The following is a 27920-nucleotide window of genomic DNA, read 5'->3' on the forward strand; positions in this document are numbered from 1 at the left end:
ATGCGATGAAGAAGCTCCACGAGTGTATGCAACGTGTTGTGAGCGAACCACGTTATCTTTACTTCACCAGTAAAATATCAATCAGAAAACATACAACGCCCTGGTAGAATTATCGCTTATCGCTACTTCAGAGACACCTAAGAGGGAACCCAAGCAGCAAAATGCACTGAAAGTCGAGTGCAATAGGGGTGGATGGGTAGGTGAAAGGCCTTGAACAGATCCATGAAACTACAGAACATTGATAAGACACATACTGTCCACCCCTATTGCACTCGCCTTTCAGTACATTGTGCTGCTTGGGAAGCAACGCTGCCTCTGACGCCCCCAAATCGCACAATATCGTTTTTCTTATTTCGTTTTTTTTTTCTTATCTTCAGGTTGATGGAACCACATATCCGTAGGTTCAATGACGTACGCTGAACTGCGCGCGGAGCTCGACGCAAATCAGGCGAGGTGTCATAGTGACACCTCGAAGGACATCAGGAAGCTCAGGCAAATATTACGATGTGTGTTGAGCAACAGCCCTTGAGCCGCCGCTGCATTTCTTGTTGAAACTTTTTGTAATTTTCTGTCTTAGTGGCCTTCTGCATACTGAAATTTCTGTGTTTTCCTACCTAATCAAACCAAAGTGCAAACTGAGGAGTCTCAATAATGCGGTGCTGACTGCTTCAGATCACTCGCACGTAAAAAAAAGAAATAAAAGCGAAAAGCCATGATCGTACTCTACATCACGCTTCGGCAGGTAAATTGCGGTTCGTGTTATGTGGAAGACATATTTCTTCAGCTGTTCGTAATCGAATTAGCCAACTTCTCCGGGTGTCAAAAACAGCACTATATGCTCTTTTTTTCCTTTTGCTGACTTTACTTTTCGTTATCATTCATTCAAGCGTCAATGTAAAAAATACCTTATTTACCGGAGTCCCCAATAGCTAGTTTTAGTGCAAAGGGATAGCGTGGTGGTTATGCGCACTGCGCGAAGCTCTCTTTTGCTGGAACATAACGCTGTAGAAGATACGCAGCTAGAGACAAGGGACGACAGACTTCACGCAAGAACTGCTTACTAACCGAATTTAATGCAACAGAAAACGAGTAAAACCCAAAGAGAAGTGACAAGAAAAGTTGTCTTCTTAGTCATTACCTTCCTGTTCGGTGGTCAATTGACTAATCGCCACAAGAGATTAGCTACCTGTACGACAGGTGCTGTTAGACCACCGAAGAGGAAGATAGTGACTAACAAGCCAGTTTTTCCTATCACTTCCGCTTGTGTTTTCCTTGTTTTCTGTTGCATGAAATTATGTCAGTTGTTAGTAAGCATGCAGTTGTTGCGGGTTTGTCGTCCCTTGACTCTGGCTGCGTATATTCTGTAGCTCGCTTTATGTTTTACGCGTGCACAGAACCAACAACGCTATCAGTTACATACGCAAAGGCGATAGCGTACGGTGCACTAAAACTATCCGATAGTGAGCTTTAGTGCATCGTACGGTATCTCCTTTGCGCACGTAAAGGATAGCGTTGTTGGTTCTGCGCATGAGGAAAACAGAGCTTCGCGCATTAGAGAGCTGCGCAGGACCACCACACTATCCCTTACGTATGCAAAGGCGATAGCGTACGATGCACTAAAACGCGTGTTATCGTGTGTTTTAGTACACCGGAAGAATTCTCGCTAAACCTCGCTAATAGCGAGTTTTAGTACATCGGAAGAACTCTACGAAAACGATACGATAAATAAATTCTCATATCCAAGCTTAGCAGTGTGATGCCACCCGCTTCAAAGAAACAGGGCGATTGGCTTATCATGCAATATGCTCGGAAGTTCCAGCCGCTCTTTGTACAGAGCTTAAAATAAACCTGTTGTACCGCGCGTTTGTTGTCAGGCAAGGTTGTCTAAACACTTGTTGGTTCCACTGATAAGGAACAAGGGGGCGTATCCCGTCTTGTACTTAAGTGTTCAGCTGATAATAAACACACACACTTCGTTCTTGTTCGGCATCGGAGGCAGTCGTTGTGCTTTCCTTGGGCGGACATAACATTGGCGACGACGGATGGGATCACAATGCCGAGGTTTCATGAGTTCAGGCCCCAGGAAGAATCCTTTGAGGAATATCTGGAACGATTCCAGATTTATGCCAGTGTTAACGATGTCAAAGCGGAAAACAAAGCGGCGACGTTTTTAAATTATCTTGGCACGACTGCCTACAAGACCCTGAAGAATTTGCTGGTGCCGGACCTTCCCGCAACTAGGACGTTCGACCAGTTGACGGCAGCTCTTAAGAAACACTACTTGCCGTCGAGGTCTCTCATCGCTGAACGCACCCGGTTCCACAGGAGGTACCAACAGGAGGGAGAAAGCTTGGCCGACTTCGCAGTTGCCCTGAAGAGATTAGCCCACATCTGCGAATTCGGGTCGTTTCTCGACGAATCTCTACGCGACAGGTTCGTGGCCGGATGCCGTCTACACGATATTCAGCAATCTCTCCTGGAGCTGGACGGAACGACCAAATTTGAGGACGTCTACAGAGTGGCCCTAGCCAAGGAACTGGCAGGGCAGCAATCGAAAGTGCTTCAACATTCGTCGGCGTCTACGACAGAGGACGTGCACCGTCTACGCAGCTCACGACAGGACTTTGCGCCGCGAAAACAAACGGTAGGCCCCTGTTTTCGATGTGGTTCTTCGGCTCACACGCCTCAGAAATGTCCGTTTATAGGTGCAAAGTGTTTTAAGTGTGGAAAAAAAGGCCAAGTTAAAAGGAAATGTGTTACGGGGCAAGCTTCTGGTAGACCACAAAGGAGAAAACAAGATGTTAGCATTGTTCGTTGTAATTCGGTGACTGGCATACCACCAGTAAAATCAATGCTGAAAGTCGAAAGTAAAGAAGTGGAGTTTGAGATTGATACGGGTTCAGCGGTAACGCTTATGCCGGAGCAAATGTACTGGCAGTTGCAGCCTTCTCCCAAGCAGCACAATGTACTGAAAGTCGAGTGCAATAGGGGTGGACGGTATGTGTCTTATCAATGTTCTTTAGTTTCTCGAGCCTGTTCAAGGCCATCCACCTACCCGTCCACCCCTATTGCACTCGACTTTCAGTACATTTTGCTGCTTGGGCTGGTACGATGAAACACTGTGACCTTGTGTTACAAACGTTCACGGGAGATAAGGTTCCTATCGTCGGAGTGACTGACGTATCTGTTGAAAGTAAGCGAGGCACGGAAGTATTGCCTCTGGTTGTGGTGAAACAATGCACTGTAAAGCTTCCAGCTTTGTTGGGCAGGAATTGGCTCAAGCAGTTGAAACTTGACTGGCAATCAGTGTTTTACAATTCGTCACAAGGCAAGACGTTGCAGGCACTTAAGGCTATGTTCCCTGCTGTGTTCAACAAAGGGAAAAGTGCAATAGAGGGTTTCACTGCAAGTCTTGTTTTTAAAGATAACGTGTTGCCGGTATTTTGTAAACATCGCAATGTCCCATTTGCTTTTCGTGAGGCAGTAGAAAAAGAACTGACGCACATGGTGGAAGAAGGGGTACTGACACCAGTCAAAACAAGTGACTGGGCAACCCCGCTTGTTGTTGTACCAAAGCCAGGAGGCAAGATAAGAATTTGTGGGGACTACAGTGTTTCTGTTAACCCGAATCTTCGCACTGAGCAGTACCCGCTTCCACGTACAGACGAACTTTTCGCTACTTTCACGGGATGTTGTGTTTTCACTGTTCTTGACTTGCGCTCTGCGTATTTACAGCTTAAGCTAATTGAGCAGGCTAGGAAAGTTCTCACAGTGAATACCCACTTGGGTTTGTTTGAATTCACGTGTCTACCTTACGGGGTGTCCAGTGCGCCTGCAATTTTTCAGGCCACAATGGATAAAATCTTGCACGGGCTACCTAAGGTTGCGTGCTACATCGATGATTTGTTAATTGGAGGTGTAGACTATGACGAGTGCTTTCAAAATGTGAAACTAGTATTGGACAGACTTGCTAAACATTCTGTGCAACTTAATGTTGATAAGAGCAAGTTCTTTGTGGAAGAAGTTAAGTATCTAGGTTTTGTTCTTGATAAAGATGGGTTGCGCCCTTCGCCAGATAATGTGAAAGCGATTACAGAGGCTCCTGCACCTTCTAATGTTACTGAACTACGCAGTTTTTTGGGTATGCTAAATATGTATGCACGATTTCTTCCGAACCTAGCTACCCATTTGAAACCATTGTATAAGCTGCTTGAGAAAGATGCTTCTTGGATTTGGAGTAAAGACTGTGTGTCCAGTTTTCAGAAAGCAAAAAGTTTGTTATGCAGTGCAAGTGTACTTGCTTTGTATTGTTCGAGTAAGCCTGTTCAGGTGACCTGTGACGCTTCACAGTACGGGCTGGGCGCAGTGATATCGCAGGAAGTAACTAAAGGAGTGTGGCGACCAATAGAGCTTGCTTCAAGGACTTTGACAAGCACGGAACAAAACTACTCACAAATCGAAAGAGAGGCACTCACGATAGTGATTGCTGTGAAAAAGTTTCACAAGTACCTCTTCGGGAAAAAGTTTTCCCTCGTAACAGATCACTACCCGCTAACATCGCTTCTAAAATTGGGACACAAGTCAACCGGCGTGGCTGCCGCGCGGATTGAACGTTGGCGACTTCTACTTGCGGAATATAACTATGATATTGTGTACAAGAAAGGAAGTCACATCGAAGACGCCGACGCGTTATCAAGACTCCCACTTCCTACAATACCGGAGGAAGAAGACACCTTGAAGTATTTCTCGCCGTTGCAACAAGTCCCTCTCAATAATTGGACAGTACAGCAAGGAACCAGGAAGGATCCTGTATTGCCAAGAGTCATCGAAATTACAAAAAGGGGATGGCCAAAGAAGGTGGATGATCCAGCGCTGCAACCCTACTTTCAAAGACGGGACTCCCTTTCTACAGACCACGACTTGTCTGGTGTGGGGAGCCAGGGTGGTAATACCACAGAGCCTGCGTGAAGTAGTCGTTGGGCTTCTGCACGAAAGCCATCCGGGAATGGTGAAAATGAAGATGTTGAGTAGACAAAACGTATGGTGGCCTTGTTTGGATACCGACGTTGAAAATGTTGTTCGTAACTGTCACGTGTGCCAGTGCGTTCAGAACAGTGCGCCCCTTCCACCATTACAGCCGTGGCCGTCTTCGACCCGAGTATTTCAGAGAGTGCATCTAGACTTCGCTCAAAAAGATGGGACGAATTTCTTGATTGTCGTTGATGACTATTCCAAATGGATGGAGGTGATCATGATGCCCACGACAACAGCCCAGAGGACAGTCGAAGAACTGCGAACCATTTTTGCCCAATTCGGATTGCCAGAAGAAGCTGTAACGGACAATGGTCCCCAATTCGTGTCCGAAGAATTTCGTAACTTCATGGAAGAGAATGGCGTCATCCACACCACAACACCGCCATATCACGCTGCTTCGAACGGACTTGCGGAGCGCGCGGTCCAAACACTGAAGAAATCTCTTCTAAAGCAGCTGGAAGAAGACAAAAGCGATAACAAGAAAAGAAGCATGCAGCTTAAACTTTCGAATTTTCTGTTTCAGTATCGCACGACACCTCATGCAACGACCGAGAAGACGCCTGCTGAACTCTTCTTGGGACGGCTGCCCAGGACCCGTCTCTCTCTACTGAAGCCTGGCTACGACCATGCACGTCGTGCAAAGCAAAACCGGATGAAAATGTACGCAGATAAACGACGCTCTCACCCACGAACGTTCCAGGTTGGAAGTCTCATCTGGGTTAAGAATGTCAGGGGAGAGGATGTTAATTGGTCACCAGGAAAAGTGATCAAAGTGATCAGTGAGGTAACTTTCTTGGTACGTGTTCTCGGAAAGGTTCGCTTCGTGCACAGTGACCATCTCAGGTCAAGGACTGGAGCTGTTGCAGGTTCGGACGACAGTTCCCAGCAGCAATCGGCGGAGACTTCAGAATCTTCCGACAACGAATACTTTGACGTGCCAGAGACTTCGCCAATACCCAGTGGGGACAGTTCTAGTGTCGAAAGTGTTCCCGACGAGGAACTTAGGCGAAGTAAAAGAGTGGCAAGGCCACCTGACAGGCTTACGTACGAAGCGCTTGGAGAACGTATGTAAGCTTGCATGCGAACCTTCCAACTGTTTCTGGTGCTTTGTATGCATGTTTCATTTCTGTACTCGATAGTATATTGTGTTTTTGTAATTGAAAACTTGTGCGGGAGGAATGTTGTACCGCGCGTTTGTTGTCAGGCAAGGTTGTCTAAACCCTTGTTGGTTCCACTGATAAGGAACAAGGGGGCGTATCCCGTCTTGTACTTAAGTGTTCAGCTGATAATAAACACACACACTTCGTTCTTGTTCGGCATCGGAGGCAGTCGTTGTGCTTTCCTTGGGCGGACATAACAAAACCTTTACATGGTATTATCACGATGCTGATAAACAGATCGCAGGCATTGTACAGCAGGTGCTCACATAGCTTCCATTGCTTGATACCCGTGTGCTTTAACTGTGATTCGATCAATCTGAAGATAAAAAGAGAAGACATTATGCGCTTTGGGTGTCTCAGAGGCAGCGTTGCTTCCCTCTTACATCTCTCTGAAGCACCGATAAGCGATAAATGTACGAGGGCGTTGTATGTTTTCTCATTGATATTTTACTGGTGAACCAAAGGTGACACGGTTCTATCGCAACACGTTGTATACGCTCTTGGAGTTTCTTGATCACACACAGCAGGGTGCTGTAAAAGCCCGTGATGTCACCTCTATGTAGATAAATGTTTCGACGAATTGCTAGAACTGTTTGGAATTGCTTGAACTGTGCGCTGCACTACGATGACCTCATACTCAACAAAGTGAATTGTGCTTCACTTTTACGGATTCTGATCCGGTGCTGGACAGCTGGTCTTCCGCTTGTGCCAATTCTGCTTCCGCATACTATGTCTGAAAAGCTTTGCTTCTTCCGTTTCTTTTCTTTTTCGTGCAGCAGCAGAATGTCTGGCTTGAACAAAATTAGACGGGAGAATGTAGCCAAGTAGCGCAAACATAAAGACATTCATACGCAAATATGGCTCCTTGGAGGACTAATCATAGAGAACATTAAAGGAGGCCAGGATGAGTGTGTACGTTCGGGACTTTGAAAACAGATATTCGTTGCGGGGGGGGGGGGGGGGGGGATTTATTGGCAGAAAAAAAGAAAAAGAAAGGGGATGTTACACTCGCTCTCTGAATATCACCATCTTCTCACCTGATTTTCATTCTTCTTTTCACAGTCTATTCAGGACTTCGGGTTGTAGGAGCATTGGATCTGTTCCTTATTTCGAATCCATGCAAGCGGAATGTTGAGCACGCGAAGTATATGCGGAAGTATGCAGAGAAAATCCTCCCTCCCCCCACACACACACACATTGGGGCTCCCAAGTGAAGCTCCCTCAACAAACCAACAATAGATGATGACGATGAGATGGGGTGTTTCACCGCGGTGGTTTAGTACCCTAACCCATTGCACGAGGAACATTATATGAAGCTGACGAAGGAAGGATGAAAATACGAGAAAGAATGAGAGCGTCCATTCAATGGAAGACGGGAAGTCCATGACCAGGTGAAGAACCCGAGATGGAGTGGAGCACAGGATCTTCATGGGGACAATGAATGCAGCTAAATTGAGTGGTCTCTTGTTGATAGGGGCTACCTCATCACACAGTATGTTCTTTGCGGGCAGTAGAGTGCACATTCCATAAGAATGTGCTGAGAGTTCACAACGACACCGCACGTTAAGCAGAGGCTTGTGTGCCAGCACTTGATCATGCACTTGAATTGTGGGGTGAAAGCCACATTGAGAAGGAGTCGACGCAGGAGAGACCCCAAAAGAGCCTGACCATATTCACCCACAAGTATGCATTTACAAGCATCACCATAACAAAAACAACACTACACGCGCTCTTTGATTTTCAATACGCGCATCCCGCGGCGGTAGGTAGATGATGCCTGCTTATTACCATGCGAAAGGAATCAACTTGTTGTTGTTGGTTGGTTAAATAACAAGGGTAGGTTGAATTCGCGCAAGCGAATTCTGCTACCCCACAACAAAAGAAACGGTACGATCGCACCACAGAAGGTGCGAGCGCACCGCAAAAGTTGCTCTAATATCAGCCTCTGTGCTTGTTTACCACTGCTCATACCACGATATTCTTTGCCTGCGCGCGCCACTGGCCTAAGACCTCCTCACAAGCTCCGTGCATCGAAGCAAGAGCCTCGTGAGAGCAAGAGATTTTTTTTTCTTGTTTGCATGCGCAACAAATTATGCGAACTTGTCTGTCTTGCAGAGTGTTTGAGATGCCGTACAGAGCATTCAATTGCTCACGCGTTTCTTGCAAAGTACATGGAGTATTTGCGCTAACTCACCAGGTAGAGGGCTTCAACCAGCGCTTCAGTGCATCTGGTGAAGCCTACTTTACAGGTCAGAAATTTGGAACCAAAATGGAACCTCGAAGACCCCAATATTCGTTAACGAAACTTGCACCATATGTTTCGCTATGACACAGAGAACGTCCCACTAGAGAACGAATGCAAAGCGGTAACAAAGGAACGTGCTACACGCGCTTTTCTATTCCTAATACATGGCTTCTATGGGAGCAGTATCAGCTGAAGCCTGCTTTACGTTTTGTCCCGAATTGCTGGGCATGATTATCTGATACTTCAGCGTCACATACAACAATGGTATTTTGGGAGTTTGCGACAATGTGAGACAAATGGATTGCAATGGCATCAGTTCCGTAAGGCTCTGAAGACACAAGAGCACGCATACCGACGTCAAGAAATGAGTGTATGAGATCGTAGTATATTTCCTCTTTCTTCTTTCTATGTTCAAGTGATCCCCGCAACAGCCTACTGCATGGAATCAGCTAGCGAAAATTCGAGGACATCCCTCCTGTACTTCAGGCGCTGCACCTGACCGCCAGACACAGACTCACCCTAAAAACCGCATCGTGATGTCATGATGACAACATTTGAACCTCATCGGAAATCAACATGTCGTCTTCACTTGGAAGAAAGTGGAGCCTTCGCTAAAAAACATACACAGTACCTCAATAGGTAGCCCTCTGAGGAATCTCAGGCGGCTGGTGTTTCGTGGTCTATTTTTGAACCGTGATGTGGGCAAGCTAACGCCTGTCCCATCCTACAGTTGGCGATACAAGGTAGCTCTCCTGCTTGATGACAATGCACACAATACAATACAATAGAATATACACGCTGTAATACAAACAGCTCCATTAGGAGCGTTGTCATCCTGACATTCAGAATAGCGCGCTTTCAGTATTCCTCTTTGTGCAAAGGAGTCTACCACCATAGGTAGCTCTCCTGCTTGATGACAATACACCGCTGAAATGTCAACACTCTTGTTAATTTTGCCGTATACGGTAATTTTTTTTACACCCATAACTAGTAGTCAAAACTAGCACCCTTCTGAGTGTAACATGTACTCACGTAAAGTCGCCGACAATAGAATACACCCTCACAGAAGGACGTGTCCGCTTTGTGGGCTGATCCCCTTTTGCGGGACACTTAAGCAAACAAACAAGCACAATTTTTGACACCCTTTCGAGTGCTCTTTGGGTGTGTTACAAGTAGCACCCTTCTGAGTGTATTACTGAGTGTAACAGTTGCACCCTCAATGTTGGGTGTACACACTAAACTTTTTACACCAGTTTAAGTGTAAATCGGATTCGTCATACCTAACACCCTTAGTGTAAGAGGGGTGTATTTTGCAATATACACCTATAGATCATGCTCATATTACACCCCTTCGAAGCTGATCCTCTCATAGATGGGTGGGAATTCGGTGTTTACATCTACATTGGGGGGAAGGGTGTGCTAAGGGTGTAATAAGGGTGCAATGGTTTAAGGGTGTTTTGCCTTATTGTAAAATGTTTAACATTGTCATAGAATATGAATCGCGGGTATACTGAGCCTTAATTTTCCCTCATACCAAAACAAGTAAGAAACAGAAACGTTATCTCGATGGTGAGTTCATGCACCAAGCAATTCGTCAATTCATTTTTTTCTTTTTCTTTTTTTTGATAATCAAATTGAACTTAGACATCTCACCTTTGGTTTTGACTGGAATGCGAGCAAGGCTATATCGAATTTGCAGACGCTCGCAACACAGGCAATGTATATAGTATCTGTTTTGCTCTTAGAAAGGAAATGCCATTCTAAGTGAGCTTTTGGTTCGTCATCCCATTTATGTGGTGTTTCAATTTTTTTCTCTAAATTCAAGCGCTTATATCCTTATCCGTATATCAGACCGCATATTGGTCCAGTATGCCACCAGTTCATAGTTGCTATATTGGCAGAACACAATGCATTGCATGTTCATGTTATGCATTTACTTTGGCTGATATGCATGATACACTCACTATGGAACCAAAGCTGCACACGTTACACCACACCAAAAATTGAATCAATTTCAGATATAGGGTATCGTCCAATTACCAGTGTAGACCAACAAGCCGCACACCCGCTAAGTAGATGTTATGTCCTTCTCACGACACTTCTCATCATCTAATCCATATTCACATTTCACTCCACGCCCGTCTGTAGACCAACTGTTGGAATAGATGAAATAGATTCCTCTCAAAATAAAGCTGTTATTTTTACGTCCTTTCAGAAGTGCGTGTGTGTTGTGAAATACACACTGAGAGGTAGGTGTATTTCATTATACTTACAAGGGTTTACACTCATAAGGGTGTGAGTTACGGTGCACCCACCTTACACTGAAAAGTGTGTAAAAGAGTTCAGTGTGTGACTGCAGTTATGAGGGTGTAAACAGGGTGTTACACGGTAGAACCAACAATGCAAATATCGCTTTTGAGCCATTTCGATGAATCACTGCATCATATATGTCATGTGTTGCATAAACGCATAATGTTGGGACGTTCATATTGTCAAGAGTCGAAGCATGAACCTCGAGTCCGCCGCATGCGGCAGGAAGTTCTGGTAACCGCTACAACTGACCGCTGGTAGGTTTTGTCTGGTCCAGCGCTCGTTCCACAGCAATTATCTGTGGCATGTTCGCGCCTCTTTCAAACCACCTGTCCATCCAGATAGTTACCACGTTTTCATGCGATTTCCTTAGGTTTCGCGGCTTCTTTTCTTGTGTCCCGAGCATAGCGTTGTATAACCAATGAATGGGCGCAGAGAGATATAGACATATCTGGAAGTACCTTTGCGACGCTTCTTCAGAATTAAAGACATATGCCATATGCAAGAACAAGTGTATAGGACTCATTACGTCTTTGGGGGTGGATTTCATTTCACGAAACTTTGACGGCGTAGTTTTACACTCGGAAGGGTGTCACTTATGACAAACCCAATTTACAGTGAAAGGACTGTGAAAGGTTTAGCGTATACACTCTTCTCTGAAGGTGTATTTTATTACACCCAGCCTTGACGGTGTAGCTGTTATAGTCAGGAAGGTGTCAGTTATGACGCACTCACTTTACACTCAAATGGGTGTAGAAGTTTAGTGTGTAGCTATAACACACCCTATTTACACCCAGAGTTGTGTGAAAAAGTTTAGTGGATACTCCCTCATTGAGGGTGTAGCTGTTACACTCAGAAGGGTGCTAGTTATAACACACCCAACTCACACTGAAAAGTTTTGTGTGATATCACTTTTTTTAAATAGTTGGTGACTTAACAAATGAGTTTCTTACCTTCTTTTTCTCACTTTCTCTACTTTTGGTATTCGGATTCGGCTTATTTCATACCTGCGCTAATTCGTAGCCTCTCGACCTTTTCAATTCTAATGTGTGCACGTGTCTGTTTGAATAAAACAAAAATTAAACACATCCATATGAAAACACCGGGATACACTGCTTTGCCGATCCTCTTTAATAGCCTTAGTACTTATCGTGGCTTTAAACGCACGCAATCGACATGACAGCTATCTGCACGCTGCATTTATGAATAAAAAAAAAGAAACGAAGAGCCCACTCAACCAATCCTCTTACCTTAGCAGCCGTTCCACTTCAGCGTTTTCATATACAATTCTCATCATCTAATCCATATTCACATTTCACTCGACGCCCGTCTGTGACCAATGATTGGAATAGATGAAAAAGAAAGAAAAAAGCAGAAGTCGGAATCCGCTTATGAAACGTTCTGTGACAGCGCGTACAGTTGATCTTCCCCTTCGCATAGCGGGAGTATTTCATGGTAATCTGGGATAATAGGAGGCGCAGAGAGCTCCGGTGAGCGAGTGAGAGTGAGTAAACTCCACGGGAGTTTAACGACGCCCGTGGAATATGTAACTATGCACCAATTCGAATATTTAAAAAAATGGATTCGGTGGGACTTCATGAAGTTTTCACCGATGTACAAAGAGGGTACAGAGCGAGACAGGCCATGCTCATGCGGAATTTAGGCGAACTTTTCAGTTTTCTGTGTGCTGAATAAATGAGGAGGAGCTTTCCGACATTGCACGTCACAGTAGAGGGAACGGAAACGCCTACGACGCACAGCGACACGTTTTGGTCGTAACAAAGTATACCTGCAGCCCTGTGAGGCCGACGACTTTGAGGGCATTTTTTTTGTTTTTGTTTTTAATTCCGCGCTAGCTCCGCGAAGCAACTGCGGCTACGCGTGGACAGATGAAGAAAGAACAGCAGGAAGGAGTGGGGGACAGGGAAGTATGTATGCGTCCTGGGCCGACTTCATGGCCCAGTAGAACGCATACTAACCTCCCTGTCCACTACTCCTTCCTTTGAGGCATTGATGTGGACGTTTAACGCATGACATAAGGAATGGCATAGACAACGAAGTTTGCGTTTCACGATGAACGTTCGTTCTTCGGAAAAAACTAATCGAATTTTGTTGCTTTTTATTGCCGTATATATAGCGTTGCCGCAAGCGATGAACGCAAGGGTACCGCTAAAACTATAATCCGCACCGCTGCGTGCTATGGCGTGTTTTGCGACCCCTATTCTCTCACGCATCCTTTTTTAAAACCCTCCGCTGTGTTCGTGAGAATGCAACGTTATAGGGACGATTGCTGTTGTATAGCTGCGTCACGTGAGCACTAAATATACTGTGAGCAACACAGAAGTTGTAAAATTGTGGTTTTAATTATTCGCGACGATTAGTCCATACGCATTCAATTGAAGATATTCGTAGGTAGATCCGGGGCCCTGCCTGCTTCGAAGAAAATGAACTCCTGCAAAAAAATGGAGAGACTCGGTTGGCATGTTTGTTACACTCACTACCAATGAGGGAAATAAAATGTGGGTTTCCAGATTCCTCCCGCGCGCTAAAGACATTAAGTACACTATTGAAACAGAACTTCACCACACAGCACGCTCCTAGCCAACCATCATTCCGTATAATATCACTCTGTGTCCAGATTTGTTCAAAACAGAGGGCAGGCACCTATCTGGGACAAGATAATGTGTCCTAGATAGGCGCCTCCTCCCATTTTCAACAAATCAATATACAGAAGGCAAGCAGGCAGACCGCTCGTCTACCCAACGTCCCCCCCCCCCTAGCTCCCCCAATACACAGAATTATCTTATCCGGAATGATGGTTGGCTAGGAGTCTACTATCTGGTGAAGTGCTGTTTTAACTGTGTACACTTTTAAAAATGAACTTCACCACATAGCACGCTCCTAGCCAACCATCATACCGAATGACAACGTTCTCGCCCGTGATTTGTTGAAAACAGGAGGCGGAGCCTATTTTGTTAGCTATTATGCACGGCACAGAATAAGCTCCGCCTCCCGTTTTCAACAAATCAGGGGCGAGAACGTTGTCATTCGGGATGATGGTTGTCTAGGAGCGTGCTATGTAGTGAAGTTCATTTCGAAGCGTGTATGATCGAGATCAAAGAAGGGAACGCGCTTAGCATATTAAGAAAGTCAGGTAGATCCCCATCATGAAATGAGGTTATGGCGACTTTCTTCGCGTGTCTGTTCTGTGGTCATGGAACTATACTCCGTGGAAACACAGAAGCAGTGCCAGTGATCGCAGAAGATATTCCCAGTTTTAAAGCTGCATACAAGCTGTTGTTTCCAGTAAATGTGTTTGCATCATTGCATTTGCAACATATGCGTAACAACAACAACAACTTTATTTTCGGCCCTGGAGAGTGGGGAGTTTCATCGCAACAGGCGATACTCTACCCCAGTGCTTGGTGGAATGGGGGGAATAAAATAACGAGCCCCTTTACAATAACGATCGAAGTCCGATGGTGTCCAGAAATGTCAGAAGAGCTTTGAGCGCAGAGCGTTGCTGGGCTGGATTGGGCCAGGGACCAAGCAATTTCGGTAGGAAGAAAGGGCGAGAGTCCAGCTGACGAAGAGACTCGGAGAGTGTGGTTCGGGAAGGTTCGTAGTGAGGGCAATGAAGAAGAATGTGCTCCAGATCCTCAAGAGCACCACAGTGGCAACAGGTGGGAGAATCAATTTGTCTCAAGCGGTAACGCCACTGAGCTGTAAAGGCCATATCGAGGCGCATGCGGTGGATTAATGCAGCATCCTGACATATGCGTAGTTAACCTTGGAGCCATAGAATTCAAAATCATCGAAATCATGACAAGGCATAATGACGTCATGGGGTTGCACCTCATGTGAAGTCCGTTACATCCGAGGGATTGTAAAGGCACGCACGTTCCTTTAACCAACATAACCCTATACACTCTATAAACAGAACTTCAAACCACAGCACGCTGTGCGCCTACCTCATTGACTGGGTTATCGCTCCTGACACAAAAAGGCGTACACTCCCTCTCTCTTCGAATCATTTGTGGCAATGGCTGGTGCAGAGTGTGCTATGCGATGAAGTTCTGTTTGTAGAGTGTACAGGGTTCATGATGCTCTTGATGGAGTGTCTGTGGACACCACACTGGTAAAACGGAACTTTACCACATGACACTGCTGGGATCCAACCGTCGTTCAGAATGGTACCATTCTGTCTCCTCGTTAGTTGAAAATAAGGGAAGTCAACCCATTTTCAACGAATCACCAGGAGAGAGAACGCTGTAATTCGGAATGATGATTGGCTAGCAGCATGGAAGGCACCCTCGCACATATATAAATATTTTTAACCACGTGGCCCTCAGGAACTGTCACGCAAAATGTTTCCATTGCGAAGCGCGCATTTCCCGAGATATTTAGTTTACAAGAGCGCGCGCAGCGACGGCGACCTCTCTCGGCTTTTTGCGGCGTGTTGTGAGGTCAGGTCATCCGAGCATTTTTATTGGGTCCCGAGAATCGTCTGCTACGGCGAGGGAGCAAGACGACTGGTCGCGGGCTGTGTGTCACAGACGGGACTTACGGACACGAAATACACCATGTGCGTCAGCAGCATAGATATACAAGAAAAATAAATAAAAGAGAAAAGAGGAAATGCAGTCAGTTTGATCTCAACGGCTTCACGTAGAGGCGCTTTTGCAGCTGCCGCAGCCACGGTATTCATTCCGCAATATACGTACGTTTGCTGTGCTTTACCCAAACACCCATCCAAAATGAAAACTTTCTACACCCTTTCCAGTGTAAGTGAGGCGTGCCATACAACTCACACCCTTTCAGGTGTGCCAGTCACGGGACGTAGTGAAACACACCCCACAAAGTCTGACTTGGGAGGGATTTGGGAGGGGAAAAAATCGGGTGCTATTTTTAAACCTGTAATTCAGGGTGAAATTGGATGCGACGGATACGTTCGGGTGTTATCGGGTTAATATGTTTTGCTTTCTGTCCAGCGAGTGGCTCGCGATTAAAGTGCATATATTGGTCAAACATACATACCTTGCTTTTTTGTAGAGAGACCAGCACCACATGTTGTAACGTTAAATGTGTCTTCGCATATTTATTGTTGCACTCAAATAATATCTACATCACACATTCGTACAGTAAATAGCGCACGTGACACGTGGTAAAACATGATGCGTGATTGGAATTCGGGGAGAAATCGTGTTTAACCCGCATTGGTTCGAACCTGACTCGGGAGGGAATTCAATTCAATTCGATTTTCAATTGCACTGGAAAAAGAGCTGTATGCAGCTAGGCAATGTTGACAGCTCCCAAGTACTTGGCAAGCGTCACTGTAAAAAGAACAAAACAATGTACCAGACAGAACGTGCCAAATTTCGATAACTGCACGATCAGTCAGGAAATGTGCAAGTATTTAAAAGACAGAAAGGGAGAATTATCGGAGGGAATCGGGTTTAACCCCCAAAAGTCAGGCCCTACACTCTAAAAGCAGAACTTCACCGCATAGCACGTAGTGCGCCAATCATTGTCGCGAACGATAGGGTTATCGCTTTTGATTCGAGGAGAATGGGAGGCGTACGCCTTTTCGTAGCTATTACCATATATTCAAATTGCCACAATAAAGGCGAAAGCCTCCCTGTCTCCACGAATCAGAAGCGATAACCGTATAATGCGTGGCAATGGTTGGCGCACAGCATGCTATGCGGTGAAGCTCTGTTTTTAGAGTGTAGACATATTCCAGTTCTTCATATACTTATTCCTCAGTGGAAGCCCGTGCAATGGAACTAAGGAGAAGTCATCGTCTTTGACATCGGCGTGTCAAGTATGTGTAGGAAAGCGAAACTTCCATGAGCTTCCTGCTTTCTTCTGCAATGAGCGCATGAGACCTCCGAGCGACGTCCTTCTGCCCTTTCACCCCTATGGTTGGGCCACTGGTTGACAGTTCTGAAACAGCTCAGGAACTGCGAGTATGGCATATAGATGCAGCTGGACGAACTCTATCACGCGACGTAACTAGAAGTACAGGACAAGCACACGACTTAAACCAGCAAAAGTGTAATTTTTACAAGGCAAGTTTTCTCACTATCCACGCTTATATACAGGGTGTTTCAGTTAAATTCCTGGGCTAAATAATTCACGAATGGGTGAAGCAATCGAAGAACTTTGTTTTTGCAAGTATCTGTCCGATACCGCCTGCAAGCTGCGCACCGTTTGAATGAGTGGGAGGTGCTCATTATTTAAATAAAAATTCAAATGAGTTTCGTGAAAAAACGCAACTTCTAAAACAGGGCGCCGTCCGCATTAAAATGGGTACTACCACTTTTGAGACCTTCAGTGGACACCTTTTAGAGAAAAATGTTGCAGAAACCACTTCGCTGGTTGTCTACGATGTGCGAAACATCGTGTATGAAGACTCACGACGTCACGTACAAGAATAGGCCAGATTATGTTACGATGCCAGATAGCCATATCGCAACTCGCGATGAAGCTCACTATGAATACAAGGACGCAATTGCGCCGGCACCACCGATGCGACGCTCTTGGACGTCTCTTCATTATTGCTGGCCTTGTTACCGTCGTGTCTCAGTATTGGGTTGAGGATACGAGTTTCTCTCATGGGACAGAACGGTGCATTGAAGCAACACACATACTTGGTCTTGTCCCGTCGCCGTGCGCAGTTTCCGGTCGAGGAGCTCCGCTTCTGTGGGTGGTGGACGCTTGCGGGGTCCCATCTCATCTGACGTGTCAACCAGTGCTTCATGATTGGGTTTTATAAACCGTTTATAATAAACCGTTTTATAAACGGTTTATTATAAACGGTTTACGACGCAATCATTGACGTCAGCGCCACTGCAGCGCGCCACTTAGAAATCGGTTTTGCATTGGACGGGTGCGAATGTGAACGAGTGCGTACTACCGCTCAGTCTACGCGCGGCGTGGATATCTTCCTAGTTTTGTTACGAGGCCAGAACATGTTCCATTTTTTCGGCGTTGTTAGCTAAAGAATGCTTTGCATTAAAAATCTGCCACCGAAACGAGTCATTTTCTGCATTAATTAATTTGTTTCGGTTTACATACGTTTGTGGCGGCTGGTCGCGGCTGGTCGCGGTGAAGCGTAACCGGACGCTGTTCCACTCCCGTATCCACCAGTGAACGACGTGTCATTGAGTTGACTTCAGAACGGGGAGTGCTGAAGAAAAAGTAACAATCGACGCGAGCGCATGGTGAGAAAAATGCGTTATCTCGTCAAAGGACGTAATAAAAAAAACGCGTATACATGGCTTGCACGTGACGTCACACCATAGCTTTACCAGTGCTTTTTCCCCCTTTCTGGTGGACCGCCGCACCCCGCCTATACGCGCGCTTCTTTTCCCTCTTTCTGGAGGGCCGGCGCAGACCATCTAGTATAAGTCAGCGTATCAGTATGCAAGGCGAAGGACTGGTGAAGCCTGTCTGGGGCTGTTACTGTTTCTTTAGCACTCGCCGTTGCGAAGTAAGCTCAAGAACACGTAATTCATTGGTGGATAAGGGAGTGGCCGGAACAGGTCCTTTTGCGCTTCCCTTCGACCAGCCGCGACAAAAATATGTAAACTAAAACCAATTAATTACTGCAACAAACGACCCGCTTCGGTGGCAGATTTTTCTCTAAAAGGTGCCCACTGAAGGTCCCAAAAGGGGTAGTACACGTTTTAGTGCCGACTGCGCCCTGCTTTAGAAGTTATGATTTTCATGAAACTCACTTGAATTTTTATATCAATAATGAGACCCTCCCGCCCATTCACACGGCGCACTAGTTTTAGGTGGTACATCGCACAGATACTTGTAAAAAAAGTAGGTTCTTCTATTGGAGCACCCGTTCGCGAATTACTTAGCTCGGGGATTTAACTGAAACTCCCTGTATGTGTAACTTGCATTGTGAAAAATAAATTTCTGCTGGTTTGTTGTGTCCTTATTGTTGTGCCCACTCTCACTTTTCACATGATGACAGCTTAAGAACCTCACGCAGACGGTGTTCACGGCCGTTACACGCTGACCGAGCATGTTTGAAAGCGCGTTGGAACGATATTGAAGAAGGAAGAGTCGTATAGGGCGAATGTCGCTCTGCAGATTTTCTGGCTCTATGCTCTCGGACACTCTCCACAACGCCAAGACATTATATGAAATGTCTTGTGTGTCACACACGTCAACTGTCGTACGCTCTAAAAACAGAGCTTCAACGTATAGCACGCTCTTAGCCAACCATCATCCGGGATGCTAACGTTCTCTCCCTTAAATTAGCGAAGACGAGCGGCGTACGCCGTTTATATTCTGGCAATTATTAACTGCATCATGCCAGAAAAAGGGCGTACGCCCCCGTTTTTAGCAAATCAAAGAAACGAAGGATGTCATTCGGGATGGTGGTGGGCTAGGGGTGTGTTACACTCTTAAAAATGAACTTCACCACATAGCACGTTCTGAGCCAACCATAATCTCGAGTGATATCGTTATCTGTCCTGATTTGTTGAAAACGGGTGGGTACGCCTTTTTTTGTGACACTTATGCTGTTCACAATTGTCACAAAAAAGGCATACGCCTCCCGTTTCCAACAAATCAGGACAGACAACGATATCATTCGATATTATGTTTGGCTTGGAGCGTGCTATGTGGTGAAGTTTATTTCTAAGAGTGTACGTGAAGTTAATTTATAAGTGTAAGGGCGTGGCAAAGGAGCATACTTGCTTTGATGTGTTCTATTTCCATCGGCCGGCTCCTTCCATTCCTCTCTGCTTAACGTGGTTCGATCCACGTGCATTAAGAATGTTATCACACGTGATAAACGCGTATCATTGTTTTTGTATATTGTTTAAATAAAGTCACCGGCAATTACTTCCCATGAAAATGCCTTGTATAGAGAGTACGGTACGCCTTTCATAACCTTTACGCATTCCTGCTTTTCAATGGGTAAGCTCTTTTTCAGCCCGTCACAAAGTGGCACTGTGCGCTGAAGGCGGGGTGTCCCTGTCATTCACGGCGTGTGTCTGAAGGTGTCGCGTTGGTTAGTTAACCGAACGGTGCTCGACATATGATGCCATCTTTCTCGTGCTTGTGAAAATGAAATTGGATAGCGACGCATGCGCATATCAAATCAGGACATCCCCATGCGTCACATTATAGTGAATGTTACACTAGATAGGCGCGTACCTCGCAAGTGCAGGTGAAGTGTGCACGTTCTCACTCTCACCTCACAGACGTTGAGGTCTGGTGAGGAAAATTTTCACAAGGAACATTGAGGTGAGGCGTGGTGCGAAGTAACCTTTGCTGCTAAAAATTGAAGTGGCAAAGATAGCGATGGCATTTGCTCTATTTTTCTATTTTGTCCTACACACTTAAGGAAAAAAAAAGAGGTGTATAGTAGTAGTTCCATTTAGGGGACTACACCCTTGCCACATATATCACTCCCTTTGGAGTGTACAATTACTTTCCAATAGGGAGGCCTCCTTGCTCTCTAGGCCTCCTCACTCCCTTCCCCAGGGAGTGCAATTACTCTCAAAAGAGGAGCCTCGTCACTCCCGTCAGGGAGTGAGCTCCTTTTGAGAGGAGGCTCAGGGCCCAGGGAGGAGGCTCCTTTTTGAGAGTAATTGCACACTCTCACAAAAAAGGGTGGAGCAGTTATACCTTTCCGGAGGTTGTATTTGTCGCATATGTTGTGCCTAAAAGGTTGCAAAGTTCTACCTGCTTACCTCACTCTCTGCCACGAATGATAGGGTTACCACTTCTGATTCGGTGAGCGAGGGGGGCGTACGCATTTTTGCAGCAACTTAGATATATGATAATTTTTTTACGACCATTTTACGCCCTTTATCAGACGCTATGTTGCTGTAGGTGGTAACTATAGAAGTTACAACCTTTTCATACCCTTTTTTCTGAGAGTGCACTCTCCAAAAGGGAGTAATATATGTGGTAAGGAAAACGACTTAAAGTACACCCTTTTTTTAAAGGGTGTAGAGTAAGGCCATGAAGTTGACTTCGCACCCTATACTGTAAAAATAGAACTTCACTGCACAGCACTCTATGCGCCAACCATTGCAAGGAATGATAGGGTTATCGCTTCTGATTCAGAGAGAGAGTGGGGCGTACGGCTTTTTCTGTAATTCATCATACGTATATCTAAACTGACACAAAAACGCGTACGCCCCTCTCTCTTCCAATCAGAAGCGCTAACCCTATCATTCGTAGTAATGTGGCTGCATGAGAGCACACCATACTGTGAAGTTCTATTTTGAGAGAGCAAAGACATAACTCTGTGCGCGGGTGCGGTTACACCCTAAAAGCAGAGCATCACCGCATAGCACGCTCCTACACTCCTAGAAATGAACTTCATCGCATCGCACGCTCCTAGCCAACCATAATCTCGAATGATATCGTTATCTGCCCTGATTTGTTGAAAACGGGAGGCGTACGCCTTTTTTGTGACAATTATGAACAGCATAAGTGCCACAAAACAAGCATACGCCTCCCGTTTTCAACAAATCAGGGCAGATAACGATATCATTCGAGATGGTGGTTGGCTAGGAGCGTGCTATGCGGTGAAGTTCATTTTTAAGAGTGTAGCCAATCATGATCCCGAATGGCAACGTTCTCTCCCTTGATTAATGGAATCAGGGATGATACGCCATTCTTGTGGCAATTATAAACTGCACAATGCCACAATAATGGCATACGCCTCCCATTTTCAACAAATCAGGGGAAAGAACGATATCATTCAGGATGATGATTGGATAGAAGCGCGCTATGTGGAGAAGTTCATTATTGAGTGTGATAACGTCCGCACGAGTATATTTCGAGCAAGTTTCGTTCTTACTATGAGGAAGAGGCATCCCAGAAGCACGGCTTTGATATCCGTGCTCAAGTCAATGGGGAAAGCGAGAGCGTAGTTGTCGGCATTTGTGAATGCTTCCTTGACGAGGCCCGACCAGTTTTTGCTTATTCTTCCAATCTTCTGCTTTCTATCCGAAGTATATATCTGAGATCAAATACATGTAATGAACAACGTATGAGTGTAACGTGTTGCGATAACGTACTCGAAATAAAGCCTAGCTAAGACACAAGAGACGCAGTATAAATAAAAGAAAGGATATTCACGTGGGAAAGCTCTGATAAGCAATAGTTACCGACAGAGCCGTTCCGATGGGGGTGCGAGAAGGGCAGCCGCCCCGGGCGCCCTCACTAGAGGGGGCGCCGAACAACAGGCCCTATTAGGTTTGTTGGACAGTATCAAGCGTGAATGAAGAGAATTGGAATTTACGATCGCTGCAGTGCACATGAGCGTTTTTTTTGTTCTTTGTTCACAGAAATACTGACGCCACCGAGGGAGGAGGAGGGGGTGGGGCTCTTGATGTTTACCCTGCCCCGGATACAGACTCGCCTCGGGACGGCTCTGGTTACCGATACACACAACACCAGTGTTGTATGTAGTGCTTCTACTAGTGGAGCCGTTACTATATCCGCTACTTCGATTGGTAGAGGGGTGACGGTAGTGCTTTACGCTTTAAGCGGAGCCATAGCAGCCGACAAAAGCATTTCCGGCTGAGATTCTGTCACTTTGCTCTTTAGGACGGCATGGTAGAACCGTAAATCGTAAATTATCTCGTAATACCCTATGAAAGAAGGTCAGCTGTCTGCTACTATTACGGTTCAATGTTATCGAGGACAATACCTTTGCACTAGCCGAAGCTGGGCTTGCCTCTGACATTCTCTTCAGATTCCCATACGAGAGTAAAACTCGTACGACTGTCATTTCCAAACCAATCAGCAATCCAGTTTAATCGAAGCTTACAGCAGGCTTGTGTACGTATGTAGTTACTCAACGGCATAGTAGCATCATTATCTTATTGCGCCCTGTATAGTCAACCACTGAAAGACGCCTTCAACGTAACACGGTGGACAGCATTTGTACAAGTCTTTATGTGTAGTTTTGATGACTATAAGAGAGAGAGAGAGAGAGAGAGAGAAAAAGGTGAGGGGCAAAGCGATGTGTCTTTTATGGGGACATCGTCTGCGGTAAACTTTTGCTGTGAAATTTTTCTTGGAAGTATTCCATTGTTTTGCGTTTTTTTTTTCCTGCGGCCAGCGTAGCACAAACACAGTATGGCGATCACGCGATGGGTGCACTTTCATGTGGTGTCACGTGACACTATAGAGTGGACGGGTCTACAACGTGTAATACCCTCTTAAAGCTATCGCATAAAATTATTAACTGTTCCTACAGTTTCCATGTGCTGTTCCTAGTGGAACACTAGGCCAGACCATTCACCTCAAATGGGACATCTCCCATGCAGCTGCTTGTGCAAAGAGGCCCTGTGATCTTCAGGACTTCCTGGTGGACAGCGTTCAATATGGAGAAGGAAGGATAGACGACCGTACAGTCCTGTTTTATGTGTCCTATACTCCTTCCAGGCGGAGCCTCCACACGAATCTCCTGTGTGGTGTCAGTGTACGTGTGGAGTACGGACACGTTCAGGACAGAACATGCGGAATAGAAAGAAAAGTGATAACAATAAAATAAAAACAAGCAGAGAGTAAAGTCAGTGTGGGAACGCCTGAGACATGAGAGAAGGCATTGCATGCGCTTGATGCGGGGAGGGTGGCCACGCTCAAATCGTTAGACATTTTGCACCGCTTCCGGTTTGGTGCCAAAACGACATCCGGTTTCACAGCAAACACACACTGCGCCAACCAGTGTGCCGATCGATACATTTATCGCTTCTGATTTGAGGCGAGCATACGCCTTCTTGTGGCAATTCAAATTTCCACAAAAGGCGTACGCCTCCCGATTTCAACAAAACCAGGAAAGCGAAAGATTTAAGTCTGCACGGTGGCTGGTTCCGAGTAGGCTTTGTCGCGGAAGGACCGGAAGTCTTTGTGACAACGGAAGTTGTGGCTGGGTCTCGTTTATGTTTGCCCGAGAATGTCATGTATATGCTCTGCACTAATAAATTCATCTGGGAATAATTTGCATGCACGCAGATATGTAAGGCCCGCATCAAAGTTATCTTGAACGCGGAAAGAGAGCCACCCTGGCTCGCCTAGCAGAAAATAACGTCTTCATAACGATGGCCATATCCCTCTAACTGGAATGAGATGACCCAAGCACCTCCCACAGTTATTTCTTCGAAGCACCAGCAGGGACCGCAAGCTTGAACGGCGTTCATGTTAACTCTGCTGCCAGCTTTACCTGCAGACAACAGAAGCAGATCCAACTGTTACAGCGAAGTGGCCGACACATTCGCATCACTTCCTCTCCACGGTAATCCATGAGCTTCATTTCGAATGGCCGAATGTCGCCAAGAATGCACCGAGTACAGAAGTCGGATTCTGCGATATGAGAAATATATTAGCCCACCCAATTGTTTACAGAGAGGGAAAATTCTCGTGACTAAGATCACTGCTATATACGGCAATGTTCACTCCTCTTTTCGGAGGCGTAGTGGGACTCTGCGTCCAGGAATGATGCATATCTTTTGCGGAGTAGAATTACTACTAGTAGGGAGAGGAGAGAAACACAGTGTTTCACTGGTCTCACGTCGTTATTGCTCATTCTAAGAAATAAGGTTGTGAAAGGTGGTGATCTCTATATTTACCACCTATAGGTCAACATAGCGTCTGATAAGGGGCGCAAAAGGGGAGGTGAAAGCAATTATCATATATCCAAATTGCTACAAAAAGGAGTACTCCCCCCTCGCTCACCGAATCATTCGTGACAACGTTTGGCGAACAGCGTGCTATGCGGTGAAGTTCTATTTTCAGAGTGATGCAGGTAGAACTTTGCAACCTTTTAGGCAAGTGACAACTATTAGCTCCTAAAAGGTGTAACTGCTCCACCCTTTTTTCTTTCAGTGCTCCTTTTTTTACTTTATCAAGAGTTTCGCCTTCTGTGTTCAAGCCCTGTGCCCGATGCAGTCCACACTGAGATGTATTATTTGAACTGACAAGGAGGACGGCCCGCTACTGCACACATCCATCGGCCCTGAGGCGAGTGTCTGAATACGGCTCTTGCCCTCTACTGTGAAGTCACTATTTCGGAAAAAAATACAGATATCGGACGAGAACTCGCGTATTCAGCTCTGTATAAGACCGACGCACCATCGTCCTGCGCTATGGCAGTTTGTCTTCGCAGGGGAGAGGGTAAACTTCGGTTAAACCACGTGACCACGTGTCTGTCCACTCAAAAGGCAGCAACATGCAACAAGCAAGAGCCCGCTCCTGATAAATAAATCGCAACATAGCACACACGTGATAGGAGAGTTTTAATTTGGTGTCAAAACTGCGATAATGTCAGCTGGGGTGATCCCTGGTGTCAGAGAATCTTCATTGTGGCGGGCAACATTGCCGCTCAAGGTATCTACTTATTGTTGTTGCGATTTTTGTCTCCACGCAGCGTGCCGCAGGCGTGGCTGCGCTAGACCAAGTGTTATGCACATGTAATGTAGTCTTGCCGCCGTACTTGACACGCAAAAATCGATGTCGACTTCGACACAGTGTTGCCCACATTTTTCAATTTTGATTTTCTACAAATGTATGAATATGATTGGGAGGGAAGTTGTGACATTATAGGTCTGAGTGGCTTACTCCCTCACCCCCCGCGGAGATAAGTTATCTCGGGAACACGTTGCAGTCCAATCCAACGATGTCAGTTTGTTAGGAACAGGCTTCCCCCTCTTTTTTTTTTTCGTGTATATAAACATGTTTCGATTAGTAAAGACTGTCAGTTGAGAGTTCGCAGTCGGCCTGTCTTCGTTCTTTGTCCGCGTCCTTGTGCTGCTTAGTCACGCTATTGAAGCAATGACGTTTGCGGCTATTTGATGTGTAGATTCCATCCCATGCATTGAACAGCGTAAATGAATTTTGTAAACTGCGGACTAGGGGAGAGATTCTCAAAAGCGTAAGTAAGGAAATAAGTGTTAGACCGACAAGAGAAGTGTAAAATAAGTAAGAATTTCCAGTTCTTCCTTAGCATACCTTCAAGGGCGAAGTACATAAACTGACCCATGTTGTTCCGTACCACGTACTTATTCGCCTGTTCCATGCCTACTAACACTGCAACAAATAAAACGAAAGTATTAGCTTACTGAAATGGAACTTCCATTGTGCTTCACGTTCAACCTTCTTTATAGCGTTTTGCGGCCTTTTGCCCGGCAGTGGAAAGGAAAACCTGTGGCCCTCCTGGTTTGGTTTGTGGTTTGTATTTGCTGCTCTTAGTCTAGCATCTAGCGGTAACCTCAAGAATTCAATCAATATACATGACACAACTCTTCGTCAGAACCTTAACAACGAACGATGTCTACAAAGTTGCATGGTGCAAGATGGCTGTCGTCAACAAAAGGACAACGTCGTCTCCGTGGATCGCCGCGAAGGAATAACTGTACTTAACCTTGAACTTGTTTCGTTCCAATTATACGCGTGGCGTTATGTGTCACAGTTAAATCACCACTGTAGCGTGCCACACTTGATGATTATTTATAAACGCGAATGTCTCGCTATGTGCAGCGCAAACAATGTTATGGCCCTATACATGTAGCAACGTGATAAGTCTTACGCTCTACGATTTGAAGCTGCTGAGAGACGATTATCTGATCCACCAGAGCCAAGTACTCAAGTCCCGGTGGCACGCAATGCTCAGCAACAAAGGCTGGCACTGTGTAGGGTTTCATCTTGACGACTTGTCTTAAGTCTTCTCGAGACCCAGCAGAGTTGTTTGGTTCCTGCGAGGATGGACGCTTCGGTGTACCCACAATTTGCTCCATGCTTGCGATCCTCAACTGCAACAATCAGACAAAATACGGAGTTCCTTCCAGCGAGCGTATGTCTGCCGTATGATGTTTGTTGCCAAAGAGGCTGGCTGTTCCGTCATTTAGACGTCTTTCTTCTTCTTCTTCATTTTACCTCCTTGCACAGTCCTTGAGCATCGAGATGACGCGTTATTGCACATCTGGGCATCCAGGGCACCCCAATACCGGGCACAACTAGTGTTAAGGTTACTGTGTATGCGGACGACATCACTTTGTTTTTGAGGGACGAGGTATCCTTACGATATGTATGTGAGATCTTTCAGCGATACTCTTCTATCTCTGGTGCTCAGCTGAATGTTTCGAAGAGCAAATTCTTGCCTGCGTGATTGTTCCTCCTGCCTCCTGGCTTTGCTTTCACTATGTACCGCTTAGTGAACCCTTGGCGTGCTGTTTGCCAAAAGTGGCGTTCCTCCTTCCAGATTGGGAACGCGTTATTTCGTCGGTCAAAGCCACCATTTTGTCCGCGGTGCACTTTCCTTTTACTTCGTCAGAGCGTAGCTATTTCGTCCGTGCAATTCTCTGCCCCCGTTTGTGGCGCCTGAGTCAGGTCACCACAGCTCAAATTTTTTGAAATTTTCCTCGCATTATCTCACCTGAATTTTTTAAGCTATTTGTGTATTCGATGTGAAGATTGTGTATTCGATGCGCGTTGGCTTTGAGTGACTACCAATGTAAATGCATATACTTCAAGCGTGAGTGCATACAGGGAGCTGCACGAAACGTGTCAGTTGACCATTATAAGAAAACGGCTTAACGGAAAAATATGGGGTAAACAACTTTCTTCTGGACATTTTCGAAATTGAACTCATTAAATTGCTTATTCAATGTAACGTTCCTTTCTTTTTTTTTGTCTTCTTGCTGGAGGATTTGGCCTAGTCAATCACAGAAAACGCTTCGTGGAACGATTGTTATATCGATAAAAGTTGCGCAGAAATTGAGGTTCAATTGCGGGTATGCAAATGGCGCGCAAAGTCGGGCGTCCGATCAGCGGCGAGAGAGGAGGGCACTCCCCGCCCAGATGAGAGACAGAAGCTGCGGAAAGAAGGAAGGGTATCCCGTGTACGCGCCGGAAAACTTTTCATCAAGTGTGCGTTCATGTTTTCCTCGCCTCACCTCAAAAAATTTTCCAATAGTTTTCCTCACCTCACCTAAAAAATTGAAAATTTCCTCATCTCACCTCAAAATTTTTTAAAAAATATTTTCCTCGCCTCACCTCACCTCAAAAAATGTTTGAAAATTTTCCTCACCTCACCTCAAATATTGTGAGGTGAGGCTGAGGAAACAATCACCCCTCGTGAGGGTGCCCACCTCTGGTCCCCTGAAGTGTGAACAAACGAGGGT

General features: G+C 45.7%; 3 protein-coding genes across 3 annotated transcripts; 2 read left to right on the top strand and 1 right to left on the bottom strand.

The window, feature by feature from the left end:
• Positions 1-1991: 1991 nt before the first annotated feature.
• LOC135390022 (uncharacterized) lies at positions 1992-10758 on the top strand. Its single transcript, XM_064620045.1, has 2 exons — positions 1992-2644; positions 8856-10758. The coding sequence occupies exons 1-2, from the start codon at positions 2054-2056 to the stop codon at positions 8856-8858; spliced, it is 594 nt and encodes a 197-aa protein (XP_064476115.1). The 5' UTR covers positions 1992-2053; the 3' UTR covers positions 8859-10758.
• LOC135390021 (uncharacterized protein K02A2.6-like) lies at positions 4862-6255 on the top strand. The gene has a single exon (XM_064620043.1). It carries the CDS (start codon positions 4862-4864, stop codon positions 6104-6106), a length of 1245 nt encoding a protein of 414 aa, XP_064476113.1. The 3' UTR covers positions 6107-6255.
• A 2335-nt stretch (positions 10759-13093) lies between the features above and the next one.
• Positions 13094-26623, bottom strand: LOC135390023 (phospholipid scramblase 1-like). Its single transcript, XM_064620046.1, has 6 exons — positions 26327-26623; positions 25750-25827; positions 23966-24105; positions 23045-23209; positions 21593-21754; positions 13094-13201 (listed from the first exon to the last, which is right to left on the bottom strand). The coding sequence occupies exons 1-6, from the start codon at positions 26532-26534 to the stop codon at positions 13142-13144; spliced, it is 813 nt and encodes a 270-aa protein (XP_064476116.1). The 5' UTR covers positions 26535-26623; the 3' UTR covers positions 13094-13141.
• Positions 26624-27920: the final 1297 nt, after the last annotated feature.

Source organism: Ornithodoros turicata, chromosome 3 (genome assembly GCF_037126465.1).
Source record: "Ornithodoros turicata isolate Travis chromosome 3, ASM3712646v1, whole genome shotgun sequence".
Lineage (NCBI taxonomy): Eukaryota > Metazoa > Arthropoda > Arachnida > Ixodida > Argasidae > Ornithodoros > Ornithodoros turicata.